Here is a 27930-nt window from a genome sequence, read left to right as displayed (position 1 = left end):
GTGAGAGCTGCAGGGGCTTGTGGGAGACGGAGAGGGGAAAGGCCTCAGAGCCTGAATGGAAGAGCGTGCTCCAGGGACGAGGGGCGTGAGGTCTAAGCCCCAGGCTGCTCTTGATATGTGATCACCCAGCAAGGAGACAAGGGAGTCAGCTGGCCTTTCTCTCAACACCTCCCGCTCTCATCCTGTGCCCCACGACCCACGTTCGTGCAGCAGTGGGACGCAGCACCCAGTACCTCGGATGCAGAGGGAGATTTCAGGGGACAAAGTGGAGTGGGGCTGGAGAAAGGATCGGAGGCATCTCCAGTGTCAGAGCTAGAGGCAGCGGTGAGGGAGGAAGGTGAGGGCCAGCAGGGCAGGGCTGGGAGCTGGGTTCCACTTCCTCCTCCTCCCCTTCCCGCCCTGGCCTCTGGCTTCACCAATGATCTGGGAAAGGGGAAATTCTTGAGTATAAAGTCCAGCAGGTGGAAGGACCAGGCCTGGGACTCCTGGGTCCCCAGCAGTATCTGGAGGCATGGCTGGGGCTGGCGGGGGCCTCAGGGTCTGGGGGAACCTGGTGCTGCTGGTAAGTGCTCCCCACCCAGAGCGGGCTCCCAAGGCAGGGACTCCCAGGTCTGAGGGAGAAGGAGCTGGGTCCCTGCACCTCGATATTGAGGAATTAGGTGCCAAAGATCCCCTGGAGAAGGAAGAGGGCTTCAGGCTTGGCAGAAACTGTAGGAGAGTCTTACACCTGGGCTCTTAGAGACTGCTGTGTCTGCTGCGGGGACACCGGCTTCACCCGGGCTCTTAGACGCTGCTGTGTCTGCTGCGGGGACACCGGCTTCACCCGGGCTCTTAGACGCTGCTGTGTCTGCTGCGGGGACACTGGCTTCACCCGGGCTCTTAGAGACTGCTGTGTCTGCTGCGGGGACACCGGCTTCACCCGGGCTCTTAGAGATTGTTGGCTGCGGCCGGGACACTGGCTTCACCTGGACTCGTAGATACTGCCATGTCTGCTGCGGGGACACCGGCTTCACCCGGGTTTTTAGACACTGCTGTGTCTGCTGCGGGGACACCGGCTTCACTGGGACTCCTAGATACTGCCATGTCTGCTGCGGGGACACTGGCTTCACCTGGGTTCTTAGACACTGCTGTGTCTGCTGCGGGGACACCAGCTTCACCTGGGCTCTTAGACGCTGTTGTGTTTGCTGCGGGGACACTGGCTTCAGGCGACACACAGCTGTGCTCACAATGACTGACGGACAGGGAGCAGCCCCTCCTTCCTCAGACTAAGAGTCCAGACCCCCAGCCCCTCCTCCCTCAGACTAGGAGTCCAGACCCCAGGCCCTCCTCCCTCAGACCCAGGAGTCCAGACCCCAGCCCCTCCTCCCTCAGACTAGGAGTCCAGACCCCAGCCCCTCTTCCCTCAGACCCAGGAATCCAGGCCCCCAACCTCTCCTCCCTCAAACCAGGGGTCCAGATCCCCGCCCCTCCACCCTCAGACCCAGGCCCCCAGCCCCTCCACCCTCAGACCCAGGCCCCCAGCCCCTCCACCCTCAGACCCAGGCCCCCAGGCCCTCCACCCTCAGGCCAAGGTTCCTGTTCCCCAACCTTGGTTTTTTTCTCTCATCCCAGTGTGTTCATTGCTCTCTGCCCTCGGTTTTCAAGGCCATATATTTCGGGAAATGAAATCATTAATTTTATCTCTCGGCCTTCTTGGGTGGAGCCAACCCCAGTCCCTGACTCCGCCCCTGCCGTGCTCCCCCTTCTCGACCCAGGAAAGATGGTTTGGGTGACCTTTGTGACAGCCAACCTAACGGGGGCCCCACCCTCCCGTGCAAGGGTGACTCATGGGGCGGGGGACCAGCCGCTCCTCCCAGCCCCGCAGCCTCACTGGGTGGAGGAGTGGTAGAGAGGCTGACTCCGTTTTCTCTGGGTTCCCTCCAGGGCCTGTGCAGCTGGACAGGGACCAGGGCGACCGGTGAGTGACCCCTGCCTGAACTCACTGCCCACTCGAAGAGGTGGGACCGCAACTGCCATGAACCTCTGGGGGGTCCGCGTGGGGCCCAGTGGTCCGTGGTAGGGCTTATGAGCGCTGTTGTTTCTGGACTCGGGGCACGAGCTCAAGGGGTTGGGAGAGATGGCACTGACCTGGTTCCCTTTTCACCAGACCCTCCTTCCCAATTCTCAGCCCCCAACCCAGTGAGAAACCTGACAGTGGGGACTCAGACCACCAGCTCCATCTCCCTGAGCTGGGAGGTCCTCGATGACCCACAGAACTCCACCTACCGGGTTCAGTGCACTGGAGACTGTGGTAGAACCGAGACACGAACCACAACATACACCGTCACCGTGGATGGACTTAAACCCGGGTCATTGTGTACGTGTTCTGTGTGGGTGGAGAAAGACGGAGTAAACAGCTCTGTGGGGACTGTCACTACTGCCACAGGTAAGAGGCAGCCGCTGTTTTATTTTTATTTCTTTTGTAAGGGCAGTGGTAGGCGGTGGTTGAAAGCTGACAAAATGCGACAGGTTCTTTAGTCCAATCGAAACACAGTGGAAGCTACACATGAGAATTTCAATTTTTCTGTCAGCCACATAAAAATAAGTAAAAAGAAACTGGTCCTCCTGTCTCTCCAAAAAAATTTAAAAATTAGCTGTGGTGGCGTGTTCCTGTGGTTCCATCTCCTCGGGAGGCTGAGGTGAGAGGATCACTTGAGCCCGGGAGGCAGAAGTTGCAGTGAGCTCTGATTGGACCACTGTACTCCAGCCTGGGCAACAGAGAGAAATCCTGTCTCAAAAACAAACAAACAAACAAACAAAAAAAAAAAAAAAGAAAGAAAGAAAGAGAAAGAAACAAATAAACTAAATTACTATGAGACATTTTATGTAGTCCATCAGATACATTTTTTTTTTTTTTTTTTTTGAGACAGAGTCTCGCTCTGTCGCCCAGGTTGGAGTGCAGTGGCATGATCTTGACTCACTGCAACCTCTGCCTCCCAGGTTCAAGCGATTCTCCTGCCTCAGCCTCTCAAGTAGCTGGGATTACAGGCACGTGTCACCATGGCCGGCTGACTTTTGTATTTTTTTATTTTTTTGAGATGGAGTCTTGCTCTGTTGCCCAGGCTGGAGTGCAGTGGCCGGATCTCAGCTCACTGCAAGCTCTGCCTCCCGGGTTCTCGCCATTCTCCTGCCTCAGCCTCCCGAGTAGCTGGGACTACAGGCGCCCGCCACCATGCCCGGCTAGTTTTTTGTATTTTTTAGTAGAGACAGGGTTTCACCGTGTTAGCCAGGATGGTCTCGATCTCCTGACCTCGTGATCCGCCCGTCTTGGCCTCCCAAAGTGCTGGGATTACAGGCTTGAGCCACCATGCCCGGCCGACTTTTGTATTTTTACTTGAGATGGGGTTTTGCCATGTTGGCCAGGCTGGTCTCGAACTGCTGACCTCAGGTGATCCACCTGCCTTGGCCTCCCAAATTGCGGGGATTAGAGGTGTGAGTTACCACACACAGCAGATACAAAATATTATCACTTTGACATGTAATCAATATAAAAAGAATCATTAAGGCCGGGCGCGGTGGCTCAAGCCTGTAATCCCAGCACTTTGGGAGGCCGAGACCATCCTGGCTAACCTGGTGAAACCCCCTCTCTACTAAAAAAATACAAAAAAATAGCCGGACGAGGTGGCGGGCGCCTGTAGTCCCAGCTACTCGGGAGGCTGAGGCAGGAGAATGGCGGGAACCCGGGAGGCGGAGCTTGCAGTGAGCTGAGATCCGGCCACAGCACTCAGCCTGGGTGACAGCGTGAGACTCCCTCTCAAAAAAAAAAAAAAAAAAAAAAAAAAAAAATCATTAAATATATACACCGAGTACATACCCACAAAAAATATAGATATACAAAGGATCAATGAGATAGTTGACATTCTTAATTTCACACCAACTCTTCAAAAGCCGGTGTGGATCTCACACTAATGGCTCATCTCATTTCGCAAAAGCCACATCACGAGTGCTCAACACTCACGTGGAACTCGTGGCTGCCACACTGGACGGTGCAGAGCTGGGCCTCCCTGCCTCCACCTGCTGGATCCAGTGGTTAAGGAAGGGCCGGAAATTTCGAGGGCCAGAAACGACAACTCATTTCCCCTCCGGTGCTGGTTTTCAGCTCCCAACCCAGTGAGAAACCTGACAGTGGAGGCTCAGACCAACAGCTCCCTCGCCCTGACCTGGGAGGCCCCCGAGGGCCCAGACCCACAGAACTCCACCTACTGGGTTGAGTACACCAGAGACGGTGGCAGAAGCGAGACTCGAAGCACAACAGACACCAACATCACCGTGGATGGACTTGAACCCGGTTCTTTGTACGTGTTTTCCGTGTGGGTGGAGAAGAATGGAATCAACAGCTCCCGGGAGACCGGAAATGCCACCACAGGTGAGAGGCAGTCGCCATTTGTTTGATCTCTTATTTGTTTAAGGGACGGTAGGCAGGAGAACAGGGCCGATTGTCCAGTCCATAGTCCCTCTGGGCCACACTGAGCCAGGTACCCATGTCCATATCCTGGGGCAGTCTCAGCTCAGGAGATGAAGAAGGAATGAATGTCCATGGTACCTCCAGCTGTGAAGCTGGGGCCGGTCTGTGTCTAGAACTCTCTAGAATGTGGACCATAATGCCCAGGAGCATCTTCCTGCACCGACAGGAATGTGTAGGGGCCAAGGCATGTTACCTGAGCTTTCAAGGAATGAGATACTGTGAGTGGGGACACTCTGACCCTCTGACTCTTCTTCTAGTTCCCAACTGTGTCACATATTGAGGCTGGAAACTCAGATCGTCAGCTCCATGACCCTGATGTGGACAGCTCCCTGTGTCTACACCTCCATTATCCAATATGGTAGCCACTAGCCACACGTGGCTATTAGATTTAAACTCATTGAAGTTGCATGAAACTGCAAATTCAATTTCATGTTTCATATGTTTGAAAGCCCTGTTGAGGCCAGGTGCGGTGGCTCCCGCCTGTAATCCCAGCACTTTGGGAGGCCGAGGCGGGTGGATCACGAGGTCAACAGATTGAGACCATCCTGGCTAACACGGTGAAACCCCGTCTCTACTAAAAATACAAAAAATTAGCTGGGCGAGGTGGCGGCGCCTGTGGTCCCAGCTACTCGGGAGGCTGAGGCAGGAGAATGGCGGGAACCTGGGAGGCGGAGCTTGCAGTGAGCCGAGATGGTGCCACTGCACTCCAGCCTGGGTGACAAAAACAAAAAAAATGAAAAAAAAAAAAAAAAAAAAGAAAGCCCTGTTGAACAGCCTCCATTTCTTTCTCTGTTCTCCTACCGTACTTGAAGGTAGGAGAACATTTTCGTCATTGAAGAAGCTCAGTTAGAAAGTGCTGACTCAGGTCCTTGCTACTCAAAACGTGATCCGTGTGTAGGTGGCATCCATGTTTCTGAGATCTGATTGGAAATATATTGGCAAGTGACACTGGTGGGAAAAAAAAGGGTGTGGGGGAATGCTGACTCTCAGCTCCATCCTAGCCTTGCTGAGTGAGAACCTGCCTTTCACAAGGTCCCCTGTGAGATGGACACACAGCGAAGAATGAGAAGCACTGGTCTAGACCATACACCCTGCATCTACTGGCACCAGCTGTTGAGGGAGAACTAGGAAGTTTGATGATCAAAAATGGCCACTTGGCCGGGCACATTGCCTCACGCCTATAGTCCCAGCACTTTGGGAGGCCGAGGTGGGAGGATCACTTGAGGACCAGAGTTCGAGACCAGCCTGGCCAACATGGTGAAAAGATATAAAAATTAGCCAGATGTGGTGGTGCACACCTGTAGTCCCACCTACTCGGGAGGCTAAAGCAGGAGGATTGCTTGAACCCGGGCGGCGGAGGTTGTGGTGAGCCGAGATCGTGCCACTGCACTATGGCCTGGGTGACAGACGGAGACTCTGTCTCGAAAAAACAAACAAACAAAAAGCTCACTGGCTGCCCCCATTATGTTCTGTAGTCCTGCTCATATTAGATCTTTCTTCCTAATTTCTCAGCCCCCAGCCCAGTGAGAAACCTGAGAGTGGAGTCTCAGACCACCAGCTCCATCTCCCTGAGCTGGGAGGTCCCCAATGGCCCAGACCCACAGAACTCCACCTACTGGGTTCAGTGCACTGGAGACTGTGGTAGAACCGAGACACGAACCACAACAGACACCAACGTCACCGTGGATGGACTTGAACCCGGGTCATTGTATACGTTTTCTGTGTGGGTGGAGAAAGACGGAATAAACAGCTCTGTGGAGACTGTCACTACTGCCACAGGTAAGAGGCAGCCACTGTATTTCTTTTGTAAGGACAGTGGTAGGCGGTGGGTTGAGAGCTGACAAAATGCGACAGGTTCTTTAGTCCAATTGAAACACAGTGGAAGCTACACATGAGAATTTCAGTTTTCTATCAGCCACATAAAAATAAGTAAAAAGAAACTAGTCCGCCTGTCTCTCCAAAAAAGTTAAAAAATTAGCTGTGGTGGCGTGTTCCTGTGGTTCCATCTCCTCGGGAGGCTGAGGTGTGAGGATCTCTTGACCCCAGGAGGCAGAGGTTGCAGTGAGCTCTGATTGGACCACTGCACTCCAGCCTGGGCAACAGAGAGAAATCCTGTCTGAAAAAAAAAAAAGAAAAAAGAAGGAAGGAAGGAAGGAAGGAGGGAGGGACGGAGGGAGAGAAGGAAGGAAGGAAGGAAGGAAGGAGGGAGGGACGGAGGGAGGGAAGGAAGGAAGGAAGGAAGGAAGGAAGGAAGGAGGGAGGGACGGAGGGAGAGAAGGAAGGAAGGAAGGAGGGAGGGACGGAGGGAGAGAAGGAAGGAAGGAAGGAAGGAGGGAGGGACGGAGGGAGAGAAGGAAGGAAGGAAGGAAGGAAGGAGGGAGGGACGGAGGGGGAGAGAAGGAAGGAAGGAAGGAAGGAAGGAAGGAGGGAGGGACGGAGGAGAGGAAGGAAGGAAGGAAGGAAGGAGGGAGGGACAGAGGGAGAGAAGAAGAAGGAAGGAAGGAAGGAGGGAGGGACGGAGGGAGGGAAGGAAGGAAGGAAGGAAGGAAGGAAGGAAGGAAGGAAGGAAGGAAGGAAGGAGGGAGGGACGGAGGGAGAGAAGGAAGGAAGGAAGGAGGGAGGGACGGAGGGAGAGAAGGAAGGAAGGAAGGAAGGAGGGAGGGACGGAGGGAGAGAGAGGAAGGAAGGAAGGAAGGAAGGAAGGAAGGAAGGAGGGAGGGACGGAGGGAGAGAAGGAAGGAAGGAAGGAAGGAAGGAAGGAGGGAGGGACGGAGGGAGAGAAGGAAGGAAGGAAGGAAGGAGGGAGGGACGGAGGGAGAGAAGGAAGGAAGGAAGGAGGGAGGGACGGAGGGAGAGAAGGAAGGAAGGAAGGAAGGAAGGAAGGAAGGAAGGAGGGAGGGACGGAGGGAGAGAAGGAAGGAAGGAAGGAAGGAAGGAAGGAAGGAGGGAGGGACGGAGGGAGAGAAGGAAGGAAGGAAGGAGGGAGGGACGGAGGGAGAGAAGGAAGGAAGGAAGGAAGGAAGGAAGGAGGAGGGACGGAGGGAGAGAAGGAAGGAAGGAAGGAAGGAGGGAGGGACGGAGGGAGAGAAGGAAGGAAGGAAGGAAGGAAGGAAGGAAGGAAGGAAGGAAGGAGGGAGGGACGGAGGGAGAGAAGGAAGGAAGGAAGGAAGGAGGAGGGAGGGGGACGGGGGGAGAGAAGGAAGGAAGGAAGGAAGGAGGGAGGGACGGAGGGAGAGAAGGAAGGAAGGAAGGAAGGAAGGAAGGAAGAAAGGAAGGAGAAACAAATAAACTAAATTACTATGAGACATTTTATGTAGTCGATCAGACACATTTTTTTTTTCTTGAGACGGAGTCTCTGTTTCCCAGCCTGAAATGCAGTGGTGTGATCTTGACTCACTGCAACCTCCACCTCCTGGGTTCAAGCAATTCTCCTGCCTCAGCATCCCGAGTAGCTGGGACTACAGGCACATGCCACCATGCCCGGCTAACTTTTGTATTTTTAGTAGAGACAGGGTTTTGCCATGTTGGCCAGGCTGGTCTCCAACTCCTGACCTCAGGTGATCCACCTGCCTTGGCCTCCCAACGTGCGGGGATTAGAGGTGTGAGTCACCACGCCCAGCAGATACAAAATATTATCATTTTGACATGTAATCAATATAAAAAGGATCATTAAATATATACACCGAATATACCCACAAAAATAAAAAATATATAAAAAGGATCAATGAGATAGTTGACATTCTTAATTTGACACCAGCTCTTCAAAAGCCGGTGTGGATCTCACACTAATGGCTCATCTCATTTCGCAAAAGCCACATCACGAGTGCTCAACACTCACATGGAACTCGTGGCTGCCACACTGGACGGTGCAGAGCTGGGCCTCCCTGCCTCCACCTGCTGGATCCAGTGGTTAAGGAAGGGCCGGAAAGTTCGAGGGCCAGAAACGACAACTCATTTCCCCTCCTGTGCTGGTTTTCAGCTCCCAACCCAGTGAGAAACCTGACAGTGGAGGCTCAGACCAACAGCTCCCTCGCCCTGACCTGGGAGGCCCCCGAGGGCCCAGACCCACAGAACTCCACCTACTGGGTTGAGTACACCAGAGACGGTGGCAGAAGCGAGACTGGAAGCACAACAGACACCAACATCACCGTGGATGGACTTGAACCCGGTTCTTTGTACGCGTTTTCCGTGTGGGTGGAGAAGAATGGAATCAACAGCTCCCGGGAGACTGGAAATGCCACCACAGGTGAGAGGCAGTCGCCATTTGTTTGATCTCTTATTTGTTTAAGGGACGGTAGGCAGGAGAACAGGGCCGATTGTCCAGTCCGTAGTCCCTCTGGGCCACATTGAGCCAGGTACCCACGTCCACATCTGGGGCAGTCTCAGCTCAAGAGATGAAGAAGGAATGAATGTCCATGGTACCTCCAGCTGTGAAGCTGGGGCCGGTCTGTGTCTAGAACTCTCTAGAATGTGGACCATAATGCCCAGGAGCATCTTCCTGCACCGACAGGAATGTGTAGGGGCCAAGGCATGTTACCTGAGCTTTCAAGGAATGAGATACTGTGAGTGGGGACACTCTGACCCTCTGACTCTTCTTCTAGTTCCCAACTGTGTCACATATTGAGGCTGGAAACTCAGATCGCCAGCTCCATGACCCTGATGTGGTCAGCTCCCTGTGTCTACACCTCCATTGTCCAATATGGTAGCCACTAGCCACACGTGGCTATTAAATTTAAAGTCATTAAAGTTGCATGAAATTGCAAATTCAGGCCGGGCGCGGTGGCTCAAGCCTGTAATCCCAGCACTTTGGGAGGCCGAGACGGGCGGATCACAAGGTCGGGAGATCGAGACCATCCTGGCTAACACGGCGAAACCCCGTCTCTACTAAAAACACAAAAAATTAGCCGGGCGAGGTGGCGGCGCCTGTGGTCCCAGCTACTCGGGAGGCTGAGGCAGGAGAATGGCGGGAACCCGGGAGGCGGAGATTGCAGTGAGCTGAGATCTGGCCACTGCACTCCAGCCTGGGCGACAGAGCGAGACTCCGTCTCAAAAAAAAAAAAAAAAAAAAAAAAAAAAAAAAGAAATTGCAAATTCAGTTTCACATTTCGTGTGCTCAAAAGGCCTGTTGAGGGGCTCCCAGTTCCCCCTTCATCCTCCACTGTGCTAATGCCTACCATATTGGAAAGTCAGAGGCCATCTTCACCACCACACAAAGCTCCCTTGATTCTCTCTTATTTTTTTATTTTTTTTTTAAAGCCGGAGTCTCGCTTTGTCACCCAGGCTGGAGTGCAGTGGCAGGATCGTAGCTCACTGCAGCCTGAAATTCCTGGGCTGAAGCCATCCGCCCACCTCAGCCTCCCAAGCAGCAGGGACTACAGACGTGGGCCACCACGCCTGACTAATTTATTTTTTTTAGAGATGAGGTCTTGCTATGTGGTCCAGGCTGGTCTCTAACTCCTGGCCTCAAGCAGTCTCCCAACCTCCACCCCCCAAATTGCTGAGATTACAGGTGTGAGCAATTGTGCTGGGCCATGGGGCCTCTCTTAGGCAGTGACTCCAGGCATAAAGGCTTCACCTTATGATATAATCTTGCAAGGGCCCGACCTCTTAATGCTATTCCATTGGAGATTAGGTTTCAGCTTATGGATTTGTGGAAGGGGACACACATATGGAGGCTATAGTGCTACTCAAATTATGACCCACGTGTGAGCTGCATCAGTGTTACAGGGAGCTGACTGGAAATGAGTCGGCGCCACCCCAGACCTACTGCTCAGAACCCGCATTCAACGAGATCCCCCGTGAGATGTGCACACATTAAAGTTTTTTCTTTTTTTCTTTTCTTTCCTGTTTTTCTTTTCTTTTCTTTTCTTTTCTTTTTTTTTTTTTTTTTTTTTTTTTTTTTTTTTGAGATAGAGTCTTGCTCTGTTGCCCAGGCTGGAGTGCAGTGGTGCAATCTCAGCTCACTGCAACCTCTGCCTCCTGGGTTCAAGCGATTCTCATGCCTCAGCTTCCCGAGTAGCTGGAATTACAGGCACACGCCACACCATGCGTGGCTAACTTTTGTATTTTTAGTAGAGACAGCGTTGCTTTTTTTTTTTTTTTTTTTTTTTTTTTTTTTTGAGATGAAGTCTCACTCTTGTCCCCCAGGCTGGAGTGCAATGGTGCGATCTCGGCTCACTGCAATCTCTGCCTCCTGGGTTCAAGCGATTCTCCTGCCTCAGCCTCCCGAGTCACTGGGATTACAGGTGCCCACCACCACGCCTGGCTAATGTTTGTATTTTTAGTAGAGAAGGGGTTTCACCATGTTGACCAGGTTGGTCTCGAACTCCCGACCTCAGGTGATCCACCCGCCTCGGCCTCCCAAAGTGCTGGGATTACAGGCGTGAACCACTGCGCCCGGCCAAGACAGCGTTTCTACTAAACCCCGTTGACCATGTTGCCCGGGCTGGTCTTGAACTCCTGACCTCAGGTGATCCGCTTGCCTCAGCCTCCCAAAGTGCTAGGATTACAGGCGCGAGCCACTGCGCCCGACACATTAAAGTTTGAGACACACGGTCTAGAACATACACCCTGCGTCCGCTGGCACCAGTAGTTGAACAAGAGCTAAGACCATGGAGGGCAGTGAGGGGCCCACTCTTGCCCCGTTTTGTTCTGTATGTCTGCCCACATAGGATCTTCTTCCTAATTTCTCAGCCCCCAACCCAGTGACAAATGTCCATATGGAGACTCAGACCAACAGCTCCATCACCCTGAGCTGGGACGTCCCCAGTGGCCCAGACCCTCAGGACTACACCTACGGGGTAGAGTACACTGCAGACGGTGGTGGAACTGAGACCCGAAACACAGCAAAGGCCAGTGTGACAGCTGAGGGACTCGAACCCGGAACCTTGTACACATTCTCTGTATGGGCAGAAAAAAATGGAGCACGTGGCTCCAGGCAGAATCTCAGCATCTCCACAGGTAAGAACCCCCAGTGCCCACTCCCTGTTTTGGCGAGAGATTCAGAACCAGCAGCAGCGGCGTGGCACCTCCTCTGGGCTCTGGCTCTGTAGTCCGTAGGCTCTTCAGCCTCACTGAGCTCAGACACCCCCCTCTCCAAGTTCACAGGTAGATGTAATCACAGCTGGGAGCTGGCTCTGCCCTGAAGAAGAAGACAGCCCGTGCAGACGTCTCCTGCCGCTGAGCGTGGGGCTTCGGGGGCACAGGCCTTTTCTTTCTTCCCCTTCCCCTTTCTCTTTCTTTCTTTCCTTTCTTTCCTTCCTTCCTTCCTTCCTTCCTTCCTTCCTTTTCTTTCTTTCTTTCTTTCTTTCTTTCTTTCTTTCTTTCTTTCTTTCTTTCTTTCTTTCTTTCTTTCTTTCTTTCTTTCTTTCTTTTTCTTTCTTTCTTTCTTTCTTTTTCTTTCTTTCTTTATTTTTTCCTTCCTTCCTTCCTTTCTTCTTCTTTCTTTCTCTCTTTCTCTTTTCTTTCTTCCTTCCTTCTTCCCTCCCTCCCTGCCTTCCTTTCTTCCTCCTTTCCCTCCTTCCTTCCTTTCTCTTTCTTTCTTTCTCTTTCTTTCTTTCTTTCTTTCTTTCTTTCTTTCTTTCTTTCTTTCTTTCTTTCTTTCTTTCTTTCTTTCTTTCTTTTTTTTTTTTTCTTTCTTTTTTCTTCTCTTTCTCTCTCTCTCTCTCTCTCTCTCTCCCTCTTCCTTCCTTCCTTCCTTCCTTCTTTTCTTTTTCTTTCTTTCCTCTTTTTTTTTTGAGACAGGATTTCTCTGTTACCCAGGCTGGAGTACAATGGCACAATCTCAGCTCACCGCAACTCAGCCTCCTGGGCTCAAGCAATTCGCCCGCCTCTGCCTTCCAAGTAGCTGTGACTACAGGCACGCACCACCACACCCAGCTAATTTGTATATTTTTAGTAGAAACAGGGTTTTGCCATGTTGCCCAGACTTGTCTTGAATTCCTGGCCTCAAGTGATCCACCCACCTTGGCCTCCCAAATTGTTGGGATTACAGGCGAGAGTCACTGCGCCTGGTCTCTCTTTCTCTCTCTCTCTCTCTCTCTCTCTCTCTCTCTCTCTCTCTCTCTCTCGATGATCCTGCTCTGTCTCCCAGGCTGGAGTGCAGAGGCACAGTCATAGCTCACGGTAGCCTGAACCTCCCAAGCTCAAGCGATCCTCCCACCTCAGCCTCCCTAGTAGCTGGGACTACAGGCATGTGCTACTGTGCCCAGCTAATTTGTTTTAATTTTCAGTAGAGCTAGGGTCTCACTATGTTGCTCAGGCTGGTCTCAAATTCCCAGGCTCAGGCAGTCCTCCAGGTTTAGCTTCCCAAAGTGCTGAGATTACAGGCCTGAGCCACCGTGCCCTGCCAGGAATATTTCTTAATGAGCTGGGCTGCACAAGGACAGGGCATATCACTGTGTTCTGAACTCTTGGGGACTAGGGGACGTGGAAATCCTGACTCTGCTCCCTCTCCCAGTCCCCAACGCAGTGAGAAGCCTCAGCAGGCAGGACGGGACCAACAGCTCTATCACGTTGCGCTGGACAGCTCCCCAGGGCCCAGGCCAGGCTTCCTACACCTACTGGGTCTCATGGATTGGGGAGGGCATGACTGACCCCAGGACCCAAAACACCTCAGATACTGAACTCATCCTAAAGGAACTGGAAGCTGGCCTCCTGTACCACCTCACCGTCTGGGCCGAGAGGAATGAGGTCAGAGGCTATAACAGCACCCTCACTGCAGCCACTGGTAAGACACACTCAGTTCTCAATACAACTCTATTAGGATGGGGGAAGGGAGAATGTGAAGGGACTTTGGGAGCTCCTTGGGAGACGAAGAGTTCCCATGGGCTCCTCCAGCCTCACCGGCCGGAGCTTAAACCTATAGGCCCCGTTCCTAGTGGGTGTCATTTCTTAGCAGACAGGGCTTTCCAAGCTATGGGACCTGTTTCTTCTCCCTTTCGGAAATGGGCTCTTTGGGGTCAGGGAGAGCCCTCAGTTGTCCAGGACCACCTCTCAGGAGCTGACAGGCACCAGCTGGACAATAGCCAACAGCTGGTCCCAGGGAATTAGATGAACCAAGAGGCCCTCATCTCTCAGCCTAGGCACACTGGGTCCCACTCATGAGAAAATTCAAAATCACTCTGGAGACTAGCTTCATTCTTTTTTTTCTTTTTTGAGACAGGGTCTTGCTCTGCTGCCCAGGCTGGAGTGCAGTGGTGTGATCATGGCTCACTGCAGCCTCGACCTCCTGGGCTCAAGTGATCCTCCCATCTCAACCTCCTGAGTAGCTGGGACCACAAGCGTGAGCCACCATGCCCAGCTCATTTAAAACATTATTTTTTGTAGAGACAGGGTCTCATTATGTTGCCCAAGTTGGTCTCAAACTCTTGGGCTCAAGTGATCTTCCTGCCTTGGCCTCCCTAGGCACTGAGATTATAGGAGTGAGCCACCATGCCTAGCCTGAACCTGGAACTCTTCAATCCTTGGTCATTTGGGCTAAAAAGATGAAATTTGTCAGCTCCCTCTAGAAAGGTGGTGTGTCTAGAGTGAGAAGGCACCCTACCTGGGGTTCCTGTGGAAAAGAAAATACAGAGATCAGATCTCAAGGGCCCTGAGAGGTGGTGGACTACAAATCCCATCACACCATGGAGCCATGACTTCATAAGCTGCAGCGATACAGAGAGTCTGTGGCATCATGGGAGTTGTAGTTTCAGTGGGTGAGATTGGTGTGCATTTGGGAAGAACAAAAAGATGACAGGGTGGGACCCAGGGCTGTAGCCAGGGGACAGAGAGGGCTAGGAGATTCTGGTCCCCACAATCTTTGGGTGTCTAGGCTCTTTCCTGTGGTTCAGCCACCTTAGTCACTGGAGCCATTGATAATGGGTATCTCAGCTTTGCTGTGGGAGAGAGGCAGGCGGGCTAGGGTAGGAGGGTCTTCGAGGATACCCCCTTAGGCCTCTGTTCTCACTTCTCAGCTCCCAGTGAGGTAACAGATCTCCAGAATAAAACTCAGACTAAGAACTCAGTCACGCTGTGGTGGAAGGCCCCTGGAGACCCCCACTTTCAGCTGTACATATACTGGGTCCAGTGGGCCAGTGAGGGACGTCCCCAGAGGGGGCAATATCCCCGAGCGAATTGGGCCAACCAGACCCGCAGGACCAATGAGACACAGTACAAGGTGGAGGCGCTGGAACCCGGGACTCTGTACAACTTCACCGTGTGGGCAGAGAGGAATGACGTAGCCAGTTCCATGCAGAGCCTCCGTGCGTCCACATGTGAGACTCCCCTTCCTGCCTTCACGTGGTGAACTGGGCTTAGCTCAGGCCTTGAGGGCTGAGAGATGAATGGAATACAAATCCCATCAGGCCACGGGCCATGACTTCATGAGCTGCAGTGATGGAGGAGCCCAATGCCTCATGGGAGTTGTAGTTTGGAGGGACTTGTGTCCGTTTGGGGAGGACAGAAAAGGAGGGAAGATGAAGAATTTGGATTTGGGGAGGAAGGGATGGGCTCCTCTCAGAAAACTGGCCTGAGTAGTGGGGGTAGGGGTGGAGGGGGTGGAAAACCACCTTGGATGGCGCTGCTGATCTCTTGCTTCCTTCACCCAGACCCAGACACAGTCACCATCACTTCCTGTGTCAGCACCTCAGGGGGCTATGGAGTCATCTTGACCTGGTCCTGCCCCCAGGGAGGCTACGAGGCCTTTGAGTTGGAGGTGCGAGGACAGCGGGGCTCCCAGGACAGATCTTCATGTGGGAAGGGTGTGTCTGTATCAGGTCTTGGGCCGGCTCAGTCCTACCCAGCCACTATCACGACCATCTGGGATGGAATGAGGGTTGCGTCTCCCTCTGTGACCTGCCACACTGAGAGTGCAGGTGAGCGGAGCCTTGTGGGCCAAGCAGCTACGATGAAATGCTCAGTAGACCCCATCAGGCCCCGTTGTGAGGAAATCAATGGGACTCTTTTGTTTCTCATTTCCTTTGAAACATTGTTTTTATTTTATATTTCCAGATGGAGTTTTGCACTTGTTGCCCAGGCTGGAATGCAGTGGCATGATCTTGGCTCACTGCAACCTCTGCCTCCCGGGTTCAAGCGATTCTCCTGCCTCAGCCTCCTGAGTAGCTGGGATTACAGGCACGTGCCACCATGCCCAGCTAATTTTTGGATTTTTAGTAGAGATGGAGTTTCACCATGTTGGCCAGGCTGGTCTCGAACTCCTGACTTCAGGTAATCCACTCAGGCTCCCAAAGTGCTGGGATTACAGGTGTGAGCCACCACCCCCATCTACAACTCACCACTTAAAGGTACAATTCAATGACTCTTCTTTTTTTTTTTTTTTTTTTTTTGAGACGGAGTCTCACTCTGTCACCCAAGCTGGAGTGCAGTGGCCGGATCTCAGCTCACTGCAAGCTCCACCTCCCGGGTTCACGCCATTCTCCTGCCTCAGCCTCCCGAGTAGCTGGGACTACAGGCGTCCACCACCTCGCCCGGCTAGTTTTTTGTATTTTTTTAGTAGAGACGGGGTTTCACCATGTTAGCCAGGATGGTCTCGATCTCCTGACCTTGTGATCCGCCCGTCTCGGCCTCCCAAAGTGCTGGGATTACAGGCTTGAGCCACCGCGCCCGGCCCATCAGTGACTCTTCTTATATTCACAACGTTGTGCAACCATCATCACTATCAGTTTTAGAACATTTTCATTACCCCCAACAGAAAGCTCACCCCGCTGAACCATCACCCCCTAGTTCTCCCATTCCCCAGCCCCCAGCCCTCGGAAATCTCTCATCCACTTTCAGTCTCTATAGATTTGCCTCTCCGGGACATTTCATTAAAATGCAATCATAGAATGGGCATAGTGGCTCATGTCTGGAATCCCAGCACTTTGAGAGGCTGAGGTGGAAGGATCACTTGAGCTCAGGAGTTCGAGACCAGTCTGGGCAACAGAGTGAGACCCCGTCTCTACCTTTTAAAAAATTAGCCAGCCGTGGTGGTGTGCGCCTGTAGTCCTAGCTACAAGGGAGGCTGAGTCAGAAGGATCACTTGAGCCTAGGAGTTTGAGACTGTAGTGAACTATAATCGGGGCCACTGCACTCCAGCCTGGGTGAAGGAACGAGACCCTGTTTCAAAAACAAAACAAAAAAAATGCCATCATAATTATGTGTTTCTTTGTGACTGGCCACTTTCACTGAGCGTAATTTATTTTGTTTTTGTTTTTGTTTTTGTTTTGAGACTCACTCCGTCACCCAGGCTGGAGTGCAATGGTGCAATCTCTGCCCGCTGCAACCTCTGCCTCCAGGGTTCAAGCAATTCTTGTGCCTCAGCCACCCAAGTATCTGGGATTACAGGCATATGCCACCATGCTTGGCTAACTTTTTATTTATTTATTTATTTATTTATTTATTTATTTATTTTTGAGGCAGAGTTTCACTCTTGTCACCCAGGCTGGAATGCAGTGGTGCGATCTCGGCTCACTGCAACCTCCACTTCCTGGGTTCAAGTGATTCTCCTGCCTCAGCCTCCTGAGTAGCTGGGACTATAGGCGCCTGCTACCACACCCAGCTAATTTTTATACTTTTAGTAGAATATTTGCCATGTTGGCCAGGCTGGTCTCGAACTCCTGACCTCAAGTAATCCTTCTGCCTCTGCCTCCCAAAGTGTTGGGATTTATAGGCGTGAGCCACCGCACCTGGTCCATCCATTCATTTTTACCCATTCCCTGATCCAGTTGATGGATCAGTTGAGTAGTTTCCACTTTTGACTGTTACGGGTAATGCCACTAGGAATGTTTGTGGACAGGTTTTGTGTGGACGTATGTTTGTATTTCTCTTGGGTCTATACCCGGTAGTGGTACTGAGGGATCACATGGGAACTATATGTCTAACTGCCCCCTTCCTTTTTTTTTTTCCTAATGTGGTTGTATCATCTTGCATTAATCAATGGGATACTTGAAGAAGTTTGGAGTTTAGACTTTGGAAAGACCTGGCCATGTGCCAAGACCATGGCCATAAGCCTCACTCTGCCCCATCGATCACTCCCTAGGAATAGGGTTACTTATGAGATTGGGTCTCCAATCTGGAGAGAGACTGGGGGTTGACGCGGCGATCAATGGATGCTGTTTGAACTGGGCTTTGCCAGACTCCATTGTCTGGAAAGTTCTCTGCCTTAGTAACAAGGATCCCTGAGAGAACAGGTCCTCTAGTCCAATTCTGTGAGCCCAAGTCCATGAACGAGTCTCCCCTATAGGTTGTAAGATTCTGCAGTTCCCTGTCAACAAGCACGCTCTTCCCAGGATTGTTGAGAAGCTGCAGCTCGGCGGCCTTCAAGGCTGATGGAGATGGGCCATAGGCTTGAGTCTACCCTAAGACCAGACATTTAATGACAGGTCTTGGAAGAGCTGTGCCGTCAGCCTGAGAGCAGCCATAGACACCACACCACAGATCAGCCGGGCGCGGTGGCTCACGCCTGTAATCCCAGCACTTTGGGAGGCTGAGGCGGGCGGATCACCTGAGGTTGGGAGTTCGAGACCAGCCTGACCAACATGGAGAAACCCTGTCTGTACTAAAAATACAAAAAATTAGCCGGGCGTAGCGACGTGTGCCTGTAATCCCAGCTACTCAGGAGGCTGAGGCAGGAGAATCACTAGAACCCAGGAGGTGGAGTTTGCAGTGAGCCGGGATCGTGCCATTGCACTCCAGCCTGGGCAACAGGGCAAAACTCTGTCTCAAAAAACAAACCAAAAAAAAAAAAAAAAAAGACACCACCAGATCTCAGTAGGCTCCTCTGCTGGGGAGCCCTTCCCCAGCCAGCAGGACCTCTGAGAAGATGAAGCCTCAATTCTGGGGAGAACAGAAGCCGTCCATGCTGGGGACGATTTCACAACCGGCGAAGTGTTTCCTCTGCCTTGGCACTACAGATGTTTCAGGCTAGATCCTTCTTTGTTGGGGGGGAGGGTGGGGGGGCGTCCTGTGCATTGTAGGATATTGAGCCGCACGTCTGGTTCTCACCAACTAGATGCCAGTAGCACTCCCACTTCCCAGCTGTGACAACCAAAAATGTCTCCAGACATTGCCCAGTGTCTCTTTGGGAACAAAATCACTCTTGTTGAGAACCACAAGTCTAAGCTAAGGAAGGTGAGAGTCACTTTTTGAGACATGATTTCACTCTGTTGCCCAGGCTGGAGTGCAGCAATACGATCACGGCTCACTGCAGCCTCCACCTCCCAGGCTCAAGTGATCCTCCTGCCTCAGTCCCCTGAGTAGCTGGGACTACAAGCATGTACTACCATGCCCAGCTATTTTGTTGGGGTCCTTTTTTTCTGAGAAGAGTCTCGCTGTGTCGCCCAGGCTGGAGTGCAGTGGTGCAGTCTCAGCTCACTGCAACCTCCACCTCCCAAGTTCAAGTGATTCTCATGCACAGCCTCCTTAGTAGCTGGGATGACAGGTGTGGACCACCATACCCAGCTAACTTTTGTATTTTTAGTAGAGGCGGGATTTTGTTATGTTGCCCAGGCTGGTCTCAAACTCCTGGGCTCGAGTGATCCACCCACCTCAGCCTCCCAAAGCGTTGGGATTACAGGCGTGAGCCATCGCACCTGGCCAGGAGTCATTCTTCAGCACCCAGGTCACCTGTGAAAATGATGGACAGTTGACTTTTGAACAATGGTCCCCTACACAGTAGAAAATCTGCGTATAACACCTGGGCGCAGTGGCTCACGCCTGTAATCCCAGCACTTTGGGAGGCCAAGGCAGGCGGATCATGAGGTCAGGAGATTGAGACCATCCTGGCTAACATGGTGAAAGCCTCTACTAAAAATACAAAAAATTAGCCAGGCGAGGTGGCGCCTGTAGTCCCAGCTACTCGGGGGGCTGAGGCAGGAGAATGGCATGAACCAGGGAGGCAGAGGTTGCAGTGAGCTGAGATCGCGCCACTGCACTCCAGCCTGGGCAACAGAACGAGACTCCGTCTCAAAAAAAGAAAAAGAAAAAAAATCTGCATATAACATTTGACTCCCCCAAAATTTAACTACTACTACCTACTCTTGATTGGAAGCCTTACCAATAACATAACATATATTTTGTCTGTAATATGTACTATATATTGTATTATTTTTGTTTGTTTGCTTTTGAGACGGAGTCTCGCTCTGTCACCCAGGCTGGAGTGCACTGGTGCGATCTCTGCTCACTGCAAGACCCGCTTCCCGGGTTCACACCATTCTCCTGCCTCAGCCTCCCGAGTAGCTGGGACTACAGGCGCCCGCCACCACGCCCGGCTAATTTTTTTTGTATTTTTAGTAGAGACAGGGTTTCATCGTGTTAGCCAGGATGGTCTCGATCTCCTGACCTCGTGATCTACCTGCCTTGGCCTCCCAAAGTGCTGGGATTATAGGCGTGAGCCACCCCGCCTGGCTGTACTATATACTGTATTCTTATAATCAAGTAGCTAGAGAAAAAAAGTTCTTAAGAACATCCTAAGGAAGAGAAAATGTATTCACTATTTATGAAGTGGATCATCATAAAGGTCTTCATCCCTGTGGTCTTCGCATTGAGTAGGCAGAGGACGAGGAGGAAGGAGGGGGGTTGGTCTTGCTGTCTCAGGGGTAGAGGAAAATCCATGGATAAGTGTGTAAGTATAACTGGACCCACGCAGTTCACACCCGTGATGTTAAAGAGTCAGCTGTAGTTGGACCAGGCTCCTGGGGAAGAGGAAAGGCTGGGCAAGGTTGGAGACAGATGACCAGATAAGACCTGCGCTCTAAGAGTTCCCAACGCCTCCTCCCCACAGGGGTCATTGCCGGAGCCATCGTGGGCATCCTCCTATTTCTCATCCTGGTGGGCCTGCTGTTTTTCTTCCTGAAGAGGAGGTGAGACTCCGCACAGGGCTGACCGCCTGGAGGGTGGGGGCTGGAGAAGAAGGAGGAGGATCCCTGGTTGCAGCCTCACCCCTGAGCCTTTCATCCTAACGTCCTTTTCCCAGGAATAAGAAGAACCCGCAGAAACCAGAACTTGGGGATCTGGTCTTCAGGTGAGCAGAAGGTCTCGGGGGCGCGTCGGAAAGAATCTGGTCAAATCAAGGGGTGTTTGCCGGCTGCTGGCTAGGTCAGAGGGCTTTCCTTGAATATCCTGCCTAAAATATTCCCGCGGGGTGTGGCGGCTCACGCCTGTAATGCTAACACTTTGGGATGCTGAAGTGGAAGCATTGCTTGAGGCCAGGAGTTCGAGACCAGCCTGGGCAACCTAGTAAGACCGCCAGAGGGTGGATCAGTGCATCTACCCACAAAGGTCTCAGAAGGGACCCAGGCCCCTGCGGCTTCTGCGACAGGGACCACAGCCCTTCCATCTCGACTCACTCCCCAAGCAGCCTGGGCCAGTGAATTCAGTTCTGGTCTCAACTCCTGGACTTTCATTCATTCATTCAGCAGAATTCATTCATTCATTCAGCAAATATCAGCTGAGCACCAGCATGTATCAGGCACTGTTCTAGGTGCCAAACAACAGCTAATTAAACCAAGATTCCTGCCCAGCAGGGGCTTATACCCTGGTACAGGAGATATCAATAAACAAGATCGCTGGGGCACGGTGGCTCACGCCTATAATCCCAGCACTTTGGGAGGCCAAGGCGGGCAGATCACGAGGTCAGGAGATTGAGACTATCCTGGCTAACACGGTGAAACCCCATCTCTACTAAAAATACAAAAAATTAGCTGGGCTTGGTGGTGGGCACCTGTAGTCCCAGCTACTTGGGAGGCTGAGGAGGAGAATGGCATGAACCTGGGAGGCGGAGCTTGCAGTGAGCCAAGATCCCGCCGCTACACTCCAGCCTGGGCCACAGAGGGAGACTCCATCTGAAAAAATAAAAAATAAAAAAAAATAAATAAATACACAAGGTCATTAAAAATATGATATAAACTTTCAGACGGGGCCAGGCATGGTGGCGCACACCTGTAATCCCAGCTACTCAGGAGGCTGGGGCAGGAGAATCACTTGAATCCAGGAACAGAGGTTGCAGTGAGCTGAGATTGTACCATATATATATAGAATAAACTTGGAGACAAAGCAAGAGGAGGGGATAGGAAGGGTAGAGGAATATTTTGATTTTTTTTTTTTTTTTTTTTTTTTTTTTTGAGGTGGAGTCTTGCTCTGTTGCACAGGCTGAAGTGCAGTGGCACGATCTTGGCTCACCGCAACCTCTGCCTCCCGGGTTCAAGCAATTCTCCTGCTGCCTCAGCCTCCTGAGTAGCTGGGACCACAGGCATGCACCACCACACCCAGCTAATTTTTGTGTTTTTTAGTAGAGACGGGGTTTCACTATGTTGGCCAGGCTGGTCTCGAACTCCTGACCTTGTGATCCACCCACCTTGGCTTCCCAAAGTGCTGGGATTACACGTGTGAGCCATGGCCCCTGGCCTATTTTGATATTCTTCTAATGTGAAAATTAGAAGAAATTAGAGAGAAAATCAGAAGAATTATTTTATTTTATTTTATATATTAATTTGTCAAGACAGGGTCTCACTCTGTGGCCCAGGCTGGAGTGCAGTGGCCCTATCATAGCTCACCACAGCCTCGACCTCCTGGGCTCCAGTGGCCCTCCCACCTCAGCCTCCCCTGTAGCTGGGACCACAGGCATGCACCACAATGCCTGGCTAATTTTTAAATGTTTTGTAGAGATGGGAGTGGGAGGGGGCGGTCTTACTAGGTTGCCCAGGCTGGTCTCGAACTCCTGGCCTCAAGCAATCCTTCCACTTCGGCCTCCCAAAGTGTTAGCATTACAGGCGTAAGCCGCCACACCCCGCAGGAATATTTTAGGCAGGATATTCAAGGAAAGCCTTGCTAACGAGATGACTAAGAGGCAGTCATCTGAGTACAAACCTACGCAAGTGGGAGAGGAGCAGTGCACGCATCTGGGAAGGGCGTTCCGAGGACAGGGACAGGCGAGTGGAGGGCCCGAGGCAGCAGCACACGTGAGGTTCGGAGAACATTGTGCATCTCCCACTGAGCAGAGCGAGGAAAGGGAGGGAGGTGGGAAATGAGATCAGAGCGACATCAGTGGGGCCAGAGCAGGCACAGGCTTGTAGATGAAAGTTAGGACTTTGGATTTATTGTGAGATGGGAGTTCTTAAAAGATTTTGAATAGATTAGTGACATAGTCTAACAGGTGTAAGAAGCAAAGGGAAGAGATTTGTAATAATCCAGACAAGAGGCCAGGCGCGGTGGCTCACACCAGTAATCCCAGCACTTTGGGAGGCTGAGGCAGGAGGATCACTTGAGGTCAGGAGTCCGAGACCAGCCTGACCAACATGGTGAAACCCTGTTTCTACTAAAAATACAAAAATTAGCCGGGCATGGTGGTGGGCACCTGTAATCCCAGCTGCTCAGGAGGCGGAGGCAGGAGAATCGCTTGAGCTTCGGAGGCTGAGGTGGCAGTGAGCCGAGATCACACCATTGCACTGCAGCCTAGGCGACAGAATGAGACTCTGTCTCAAAAAAAAAAGAGAGAAAAAGAAAGAAAGTGAAACTACAAGAATGGGCCAAACCCTGTAAGAAGTGTGTGTCCAGTGAGAAAAGTGGCTTGGGGCTGGACACTGGGGAACAGTTACCTTTTAAGACGGACAGAGGAGGAGGGGCCTGCCCAGGAAATGGACGAGCAGCAGCTGGGTAGGTGGGGGCCAAGCCAGGACCGGTGTTCAGGAACAGTGCAGATCCAGGAAACAAGCAGGCACAGGCGATGGTGCTAAACGATGCTGAGCAGTCAGGCTGGTGGGGGCTGAAACATGGCCTTTGCAATTACAGACAGGGAGGTCATGACGATTTTGGAGAAAGGTGGTCCCTGGAGTGGTAGATACAGACTCCAGGCCATGGTGATGGGATAACAGGAAGGAGAAACACTGGTCTGCATGAGAAGATTGAGTGTAGAGCTGTCTGAGTAGGTTTATTATTATTATTATTTTATTTTTTATTTTTTGAGATGAAGTCTCGCCCTGTCACCCAGGTTAGAGCATAGTGGTGCGATCTCAGTTCACTGCAACCTCCGCATCACGGGTTCAAGCGATTCTCCTGCCTCAGCCTCCCGAGTAATCGGGACTACAGGTGTGCAACACCACGCCCAGATTATTTTTGTATTTCTAGTAGAGACGGGGTTTCACCATGTGGGCCAGGCTGGTCTCAAACTCCTGACCTCGTGATCCACCTGCCTTAGCCTCCCAAAGTGCTGGGATTACAGGTATGAGGCATCGCGCCCGTCGAGACAGCATTTATAAAATTCTATTACAAGCTGGGCGCAGTGACTCATGCCTGTAATCCTAGCACTTTGGGAGGCCGAGGTGGGAAGATTGCCTGAGATCAGGAGTTTGAGACCAGCCTGGGAAATACGGTGAAACCTTATCTGTACTAAAATATAAAAAATTAGCCAGGTGGGGTGGCGGGCACCTGTAGTCCCAGCTACTCGGGAGGCTGAGGCAGGAGAATTGCTTGAACCTGGGAGGCAGAGGTTACAGTGAGCCGAGATCATGCCACTGTACTCCAGCCTAGGCGACAGAATGAGACTCTGTCTCCAAAGGAAAAAAAAAAATTATATTACAAGAGGAAGAGTGAGAAAGAGCTGAAGTTCCATGAAGTCAAGCAACTTTTTTAAATGTTTTAATTTTAGTTTTAAAAATTGAGACAGGATCTCACTCTAGGCTGGAGTATAGTGTGGCAAACACAGCTCGCTGCAGCCTTGACCTCCTGGTTCAAGTGATCCTCTCATCTCAGCCTGCAGGTAGCTGGGACCACAGTTGTGCACCACTATGCCTGGCTGATTTTTTAATACTTAAATTTCTGTGGAGACAAGGTCCTGCTGTGTTGCCCAGGCTGGTCTTAAACTCCTGGGCTCAAGCAATCCTTCTGGCTCAGCCTCTCAAAGTGCTGGAATGACAGGCATGAGCCACCGCGCTGAGCCTCCCTTGTTTTTGAGGCTGAGTCATAGTCCATTGTATGGCTCGACCACGTTTGGTTTATCCGTTCCCCCATAGATGGAGGTTTAGGTTGCGTCCACCTCTGGGCTATCCTGAACATTATAAATATGGGCATGCAAATAGCTTTTTAAGTCTTTGCTTTCAGTTATTTTGGGGATATACCCAGGAGTGGCATTGCTGGATCAAAAATACCTTTTCATTGATCCCAAAAGCACTATATATATATAAAATATACGTGTATATATATACACATACACACACACACATATATATGTATACATATATATACATGCCATTATTATAAGATTTCAGTGAGTGGAAAGGATATCTATATATCTCTATATATAGATATCTATCTATATCTATCTATATATAGATATCTATATCTATCTATATAGAGATATATATATATATATAGAGAGAGAGAGAGAGAGAGATGGACAGAGTCTTACTCTGTTGCCCAGGCTGGAGTTCAGTGGTGCAGTCTCGGCTTACTCAACTTCCACCTCCCGGGTACAAGCGATTCTCCTGCCTCAGCCTCCTGAGTAGCTAGTAGACTACAGGCAGACACCACCATGCCTGGCTAATTTTGGTATTTTTAGTGGAGATGGGGTTTCTCCATGTTGGTCAGGCTGGTCTCAAACTCCTGACCTCAGGTGATCCGCCCGCCTCAACCTCCCAAAGTGCTGGGATTACAGATGTGAGCCACCGTGCCCAGCCCTCAAAAGCACAAGATTAAAAGAGGTTACGGTCTTTTCTCCCTGCTCCCCCAAAACCCGTAGCTTCCCAGGGGACATCCTGGCTGAAGACTTCGCTGATCACGTCAGGAAGAATGAGAAGGACAGCAACTGCGGTTTTGCAGACGAGTACCAGGTGGGGATGGGACAGAAGGGCTGAGCTCAGCCTCCCTCCGGTGGCCTAATCCCCAATCCCCACCCCTTGGCCAGACCTCATGGCTTTCAGGATTAAGCAAAAGCAGCATCGCATACGTCACTGGATTGTGCAGAGATTCCCAGGCATGTTTTCTTTCCGCTCACTGACATCTTAAAATAATGGCGGGTCAGTCCTAAAGTAACTCTCTCCGCTCCCACCAAGTGAGTCCTTTCTCCCCTGACACCTGCTTTCTTGCCTGCCTGAGGAAGTCCCACGGTTCCCTAAATCCTCCTGAATGCCCCACAGGGCAGGTGGCACACATATGTTCTGTTTTGGTGGGTGCCATAGAATCTCAGGGTGCAAGGAATAGACAAGGGGTGATGTCGAAGAAGGCAAGGGGAGCTTGGGGGGTACCCTTGAGGGAAAGTAGAGAAAATCCAACACCAGGTACTGCCTCTGCCTGCACTCCCAGCAACTGTCCCTGGTGGACCACAGCCAGTCTCAGACGGTGGCGTCAGCTCCGGAGAACAACGGCAAGAACCGCTACAGAAATGTACTGCCCTGTGAGTCTCGGGCTTCTGCTGCTTTCGTCCCAGCCCCGATCTACTCAGTTCCCCATCCCGGTCCCCTTCTCCTACCTGCTTTGAGAGACAAGACCTGCCTCCTACCGTGGGAACCCACACACACTTTTTTCTTTTTCTTTTTCTTTTCTTTCTTTCTTTTTCTTTCTCTTTTTCTTTTCTTTTTTTTTTTTGAGATGAGTCTCACTCTGTCGCCCAGGCTGGAGTGCAGTGGCATGATGTCGGCTCACTGCAACCTCCGCCTCCTGGGTTCACGCCATTCTCCTGCCTCAGCCTCCCGAGGAGCTGGGACTACAGGCGCCCGCCACCGCGCCCGGCTAATTTTTTTTTTTTTTTTTTTTTTTTTTTGAGACAGAGTCTCGCTCTGTCGCCCAGGCTGGAGTGCAGTGGCCGCATCTCAGCTCACTGCAAGCTCCGCCTCCCAGGTCTACGCCATTCTCCTGCCTCAGCCTCCCGAGTAGCTGGGACTACAGGCGCCCGCCACCTCACCCGGCTAGTTTTTTGTATTTTTTTAGTAGAGACGGGGTTTCACCGTATTAGCCAGGCTGGTCTCGATCTCCTGACCTTGTGATCCGCCCGTCTTGGCCTCCCAAAGTGCTGGGATTACAGGCTTGAGCCACCACGCCCGATGGCTAATTTTTTATATTTTTAGTAGAGACGGGGTTTCACTGTGTTATCCAGGATGGCCTCGATCTCCTGACCTTGTGATCCACCCGCCTCGGCCTCCCAAAGTTCTGGGATTGCAGGTGTAAGCCACTGTGCCTGGGCCCCCCTCCCCATTTTTTTCCTTTGAGACAGAGTCTTGTTCTGTTGCCCAGGCTGGAGCGAAACGGTGCCACCTCAGCTCACTGCAACCTCCACCTCTCGGGTTCAAGCAATCCTCCCACCTCAGCCTCCCTAGTAGCTGGGATTACAGGGCCCGCCACCATGCCTGACTAATTTTTGTATTTTTAGTAGTGACTGGGTTTCACCACGTTGGCCAGGCTTGTCTCAAATTCCTGACCTCAGGTGATCCACCCACCTCAGCCTCCCAAAGTGCTGGGATTACAGGCGTGAGCCACTGTACCCGGCTGTGGGTCCCTTTGAGAGTCCTCCTGGCCTGCTCCCTGCAGCTGGGGTCCCTCCGCCCCTCCCAATCCCTGCATGGCTCCCAGCGTCTGCCGGCATCTCAGCATGACTTCTGTCCATGGGTCTTGGTCTTGTCTCTGTGCCTCTCTGGGTCTCTCTGCCTGGCTAATGCTGGCCTCTTCTCCTAGATGACTGGTCCCGGGTGCCCCTGAAGCCCATCCACGAGGAGCCAGGCTCTGACTACATCAATGCCAGCTTCATTCCCGTAAGGTCGTGGTTGGGATTGAAAGGGTGCCCAGAAGGCCTGGAGAGATCAGAGCTGGCGGGGGGTCATCTAGAGGCCCCCCTGACCCGCCTGCCTTCCTCAACCAGGGTCTCCGGAGCCCCCAGGAGTTCATCGCCACCCAGGGTCCCCTGCCACAGACGGTGGGTGACTTTTGGCGCCTGGTGTGGGAACAGCAGAGCCACACCCTGGTCATGCTGACCAACTGCATGGAGGCCGGCCGGGTGAGAGATCTGAGTCCTGGGTGCTGACTGGGTGCAGGACCCTGCCCCGAACACTGATCCAATGTAGACCCCACACCCAGACCTCACGGATTCCTCCAGGGTGACCCCGGGTGTCCTCGGTGTAGACCTGTTCCCCACTCTCCCCCCAGCCCATCTGCTGGTTCACATATGGGGCCTAAAGCAGACCCCACAGATCTGGGGAAGAGGAGTTCTGTTCTCTGACCCCTCCTCCGCCCCCAGGTGAAGTGTGAGCATTACTGGCCTCTGGACTCGCAGCCCTGCACCCATGGACACCTGCAGGTAACCCTGGTGGGTGAGGAAGTGATGGAGAACTGGACGGTGCGGGAACTGCAGCTCCTCCAGGTGCGTGTGTCCAGCCCCGTCCTGGCCCTCAGCCTTCTCCTATGACATATGCCATGCTTCCAGGACCCTCCACCAACTCCAACCTTCCACTCACTCCTCTGAGGAG

General features: G+C 52.0%; 1 protein-coding gene across 4 annotated transcripts in view; it reads left to right on the top strand.

Moving 5' to 3' along the window:
• Window positions 1–438: 438 nt before the first annotated feature.
• Window positions 439–27930, top strand: part of PTPRH (protein tyrosine phosphatase receptor type H) — a 32356-nt gene continuing 4864 nt past the window's right edge. Inside the window, exons 1-17 of one of the 4 annotated variants that reach the window (XM_050771665.1) lie at window positions 439–562; window positions 1924–1957; window positions 2168–2425; window positions 4139–4405; window positions 6017–6283; window positions 8484–8750; window positions 11198–11464; window positions 12963–13232; window positions 14461–14760; window positions 15094–15360; window positions 20265–20343; window positions 20457–20504; window positions 25215–25305; window positions 25778–25868; window positions 27143–27219; window positions 27327–27461; window positions 27702–27824. In XM_050771665.1, coding sequence (XP_050627622.1) covers window positions 512–562; window positions 1924–1957; window positions 2168–2425; window positions 4139–4405; window positions 6017–6283; window positions 8484–8750; window positions 11198–11464; window positions 12963–13232; window positions 14461–14760; window positions 15094–15360; window positions 20265–20343; window positions 20457–20504; window positions 25215–25305; window positions 25778–25868; window positions 27143–27219; window positions 27327–27461; window positions 27702–27824 — 2892 coding nt within the window. In that variant the 5' untranslated portion in view covers window positions 439–511. The remainder of the gene's footprint in view (window positions 563–1923; window positions 1958–2167; window positions 2426–4138; window positions 4406–6016; window positions 6284–8483; window positions 8751–11197; window positions 11465–12962; window positions 13233–14460; window positions 14761–15093; window positions 15361–20264; window positions 20344–20456; window positions 20505–25214; window positions 25306–25777; window positions 25869–27142; window positions 27220–27326; window positions 27462–27701; window positions 27825–27930) is intronic. The other 3 variants (XM_050771667.1, XM_050771666.1, XM_050771669.1) reach the window with 3 other exon arrangements.

The sequence above is a fragment of the Macaca thibetana genome, chromosome 19 (assembly GCF_024542745.1).
Source record: "Macaca thibetana thibetana isolate TM-01 chromosome 19, ASM2454274v1, whole genome shotgun sequence".
Taxonomy (NCBI): Eukaryota; Metazoa; Chordata; class Mammalia; order Primates; family Cercopithecidae; genus Macaca; species Macaca thibetana.
The sequence above is the reverse complement of the archived record's forward strand: the minus strand, read 5'-3'. Positions and strand labels throughout refer to the sequence as shown.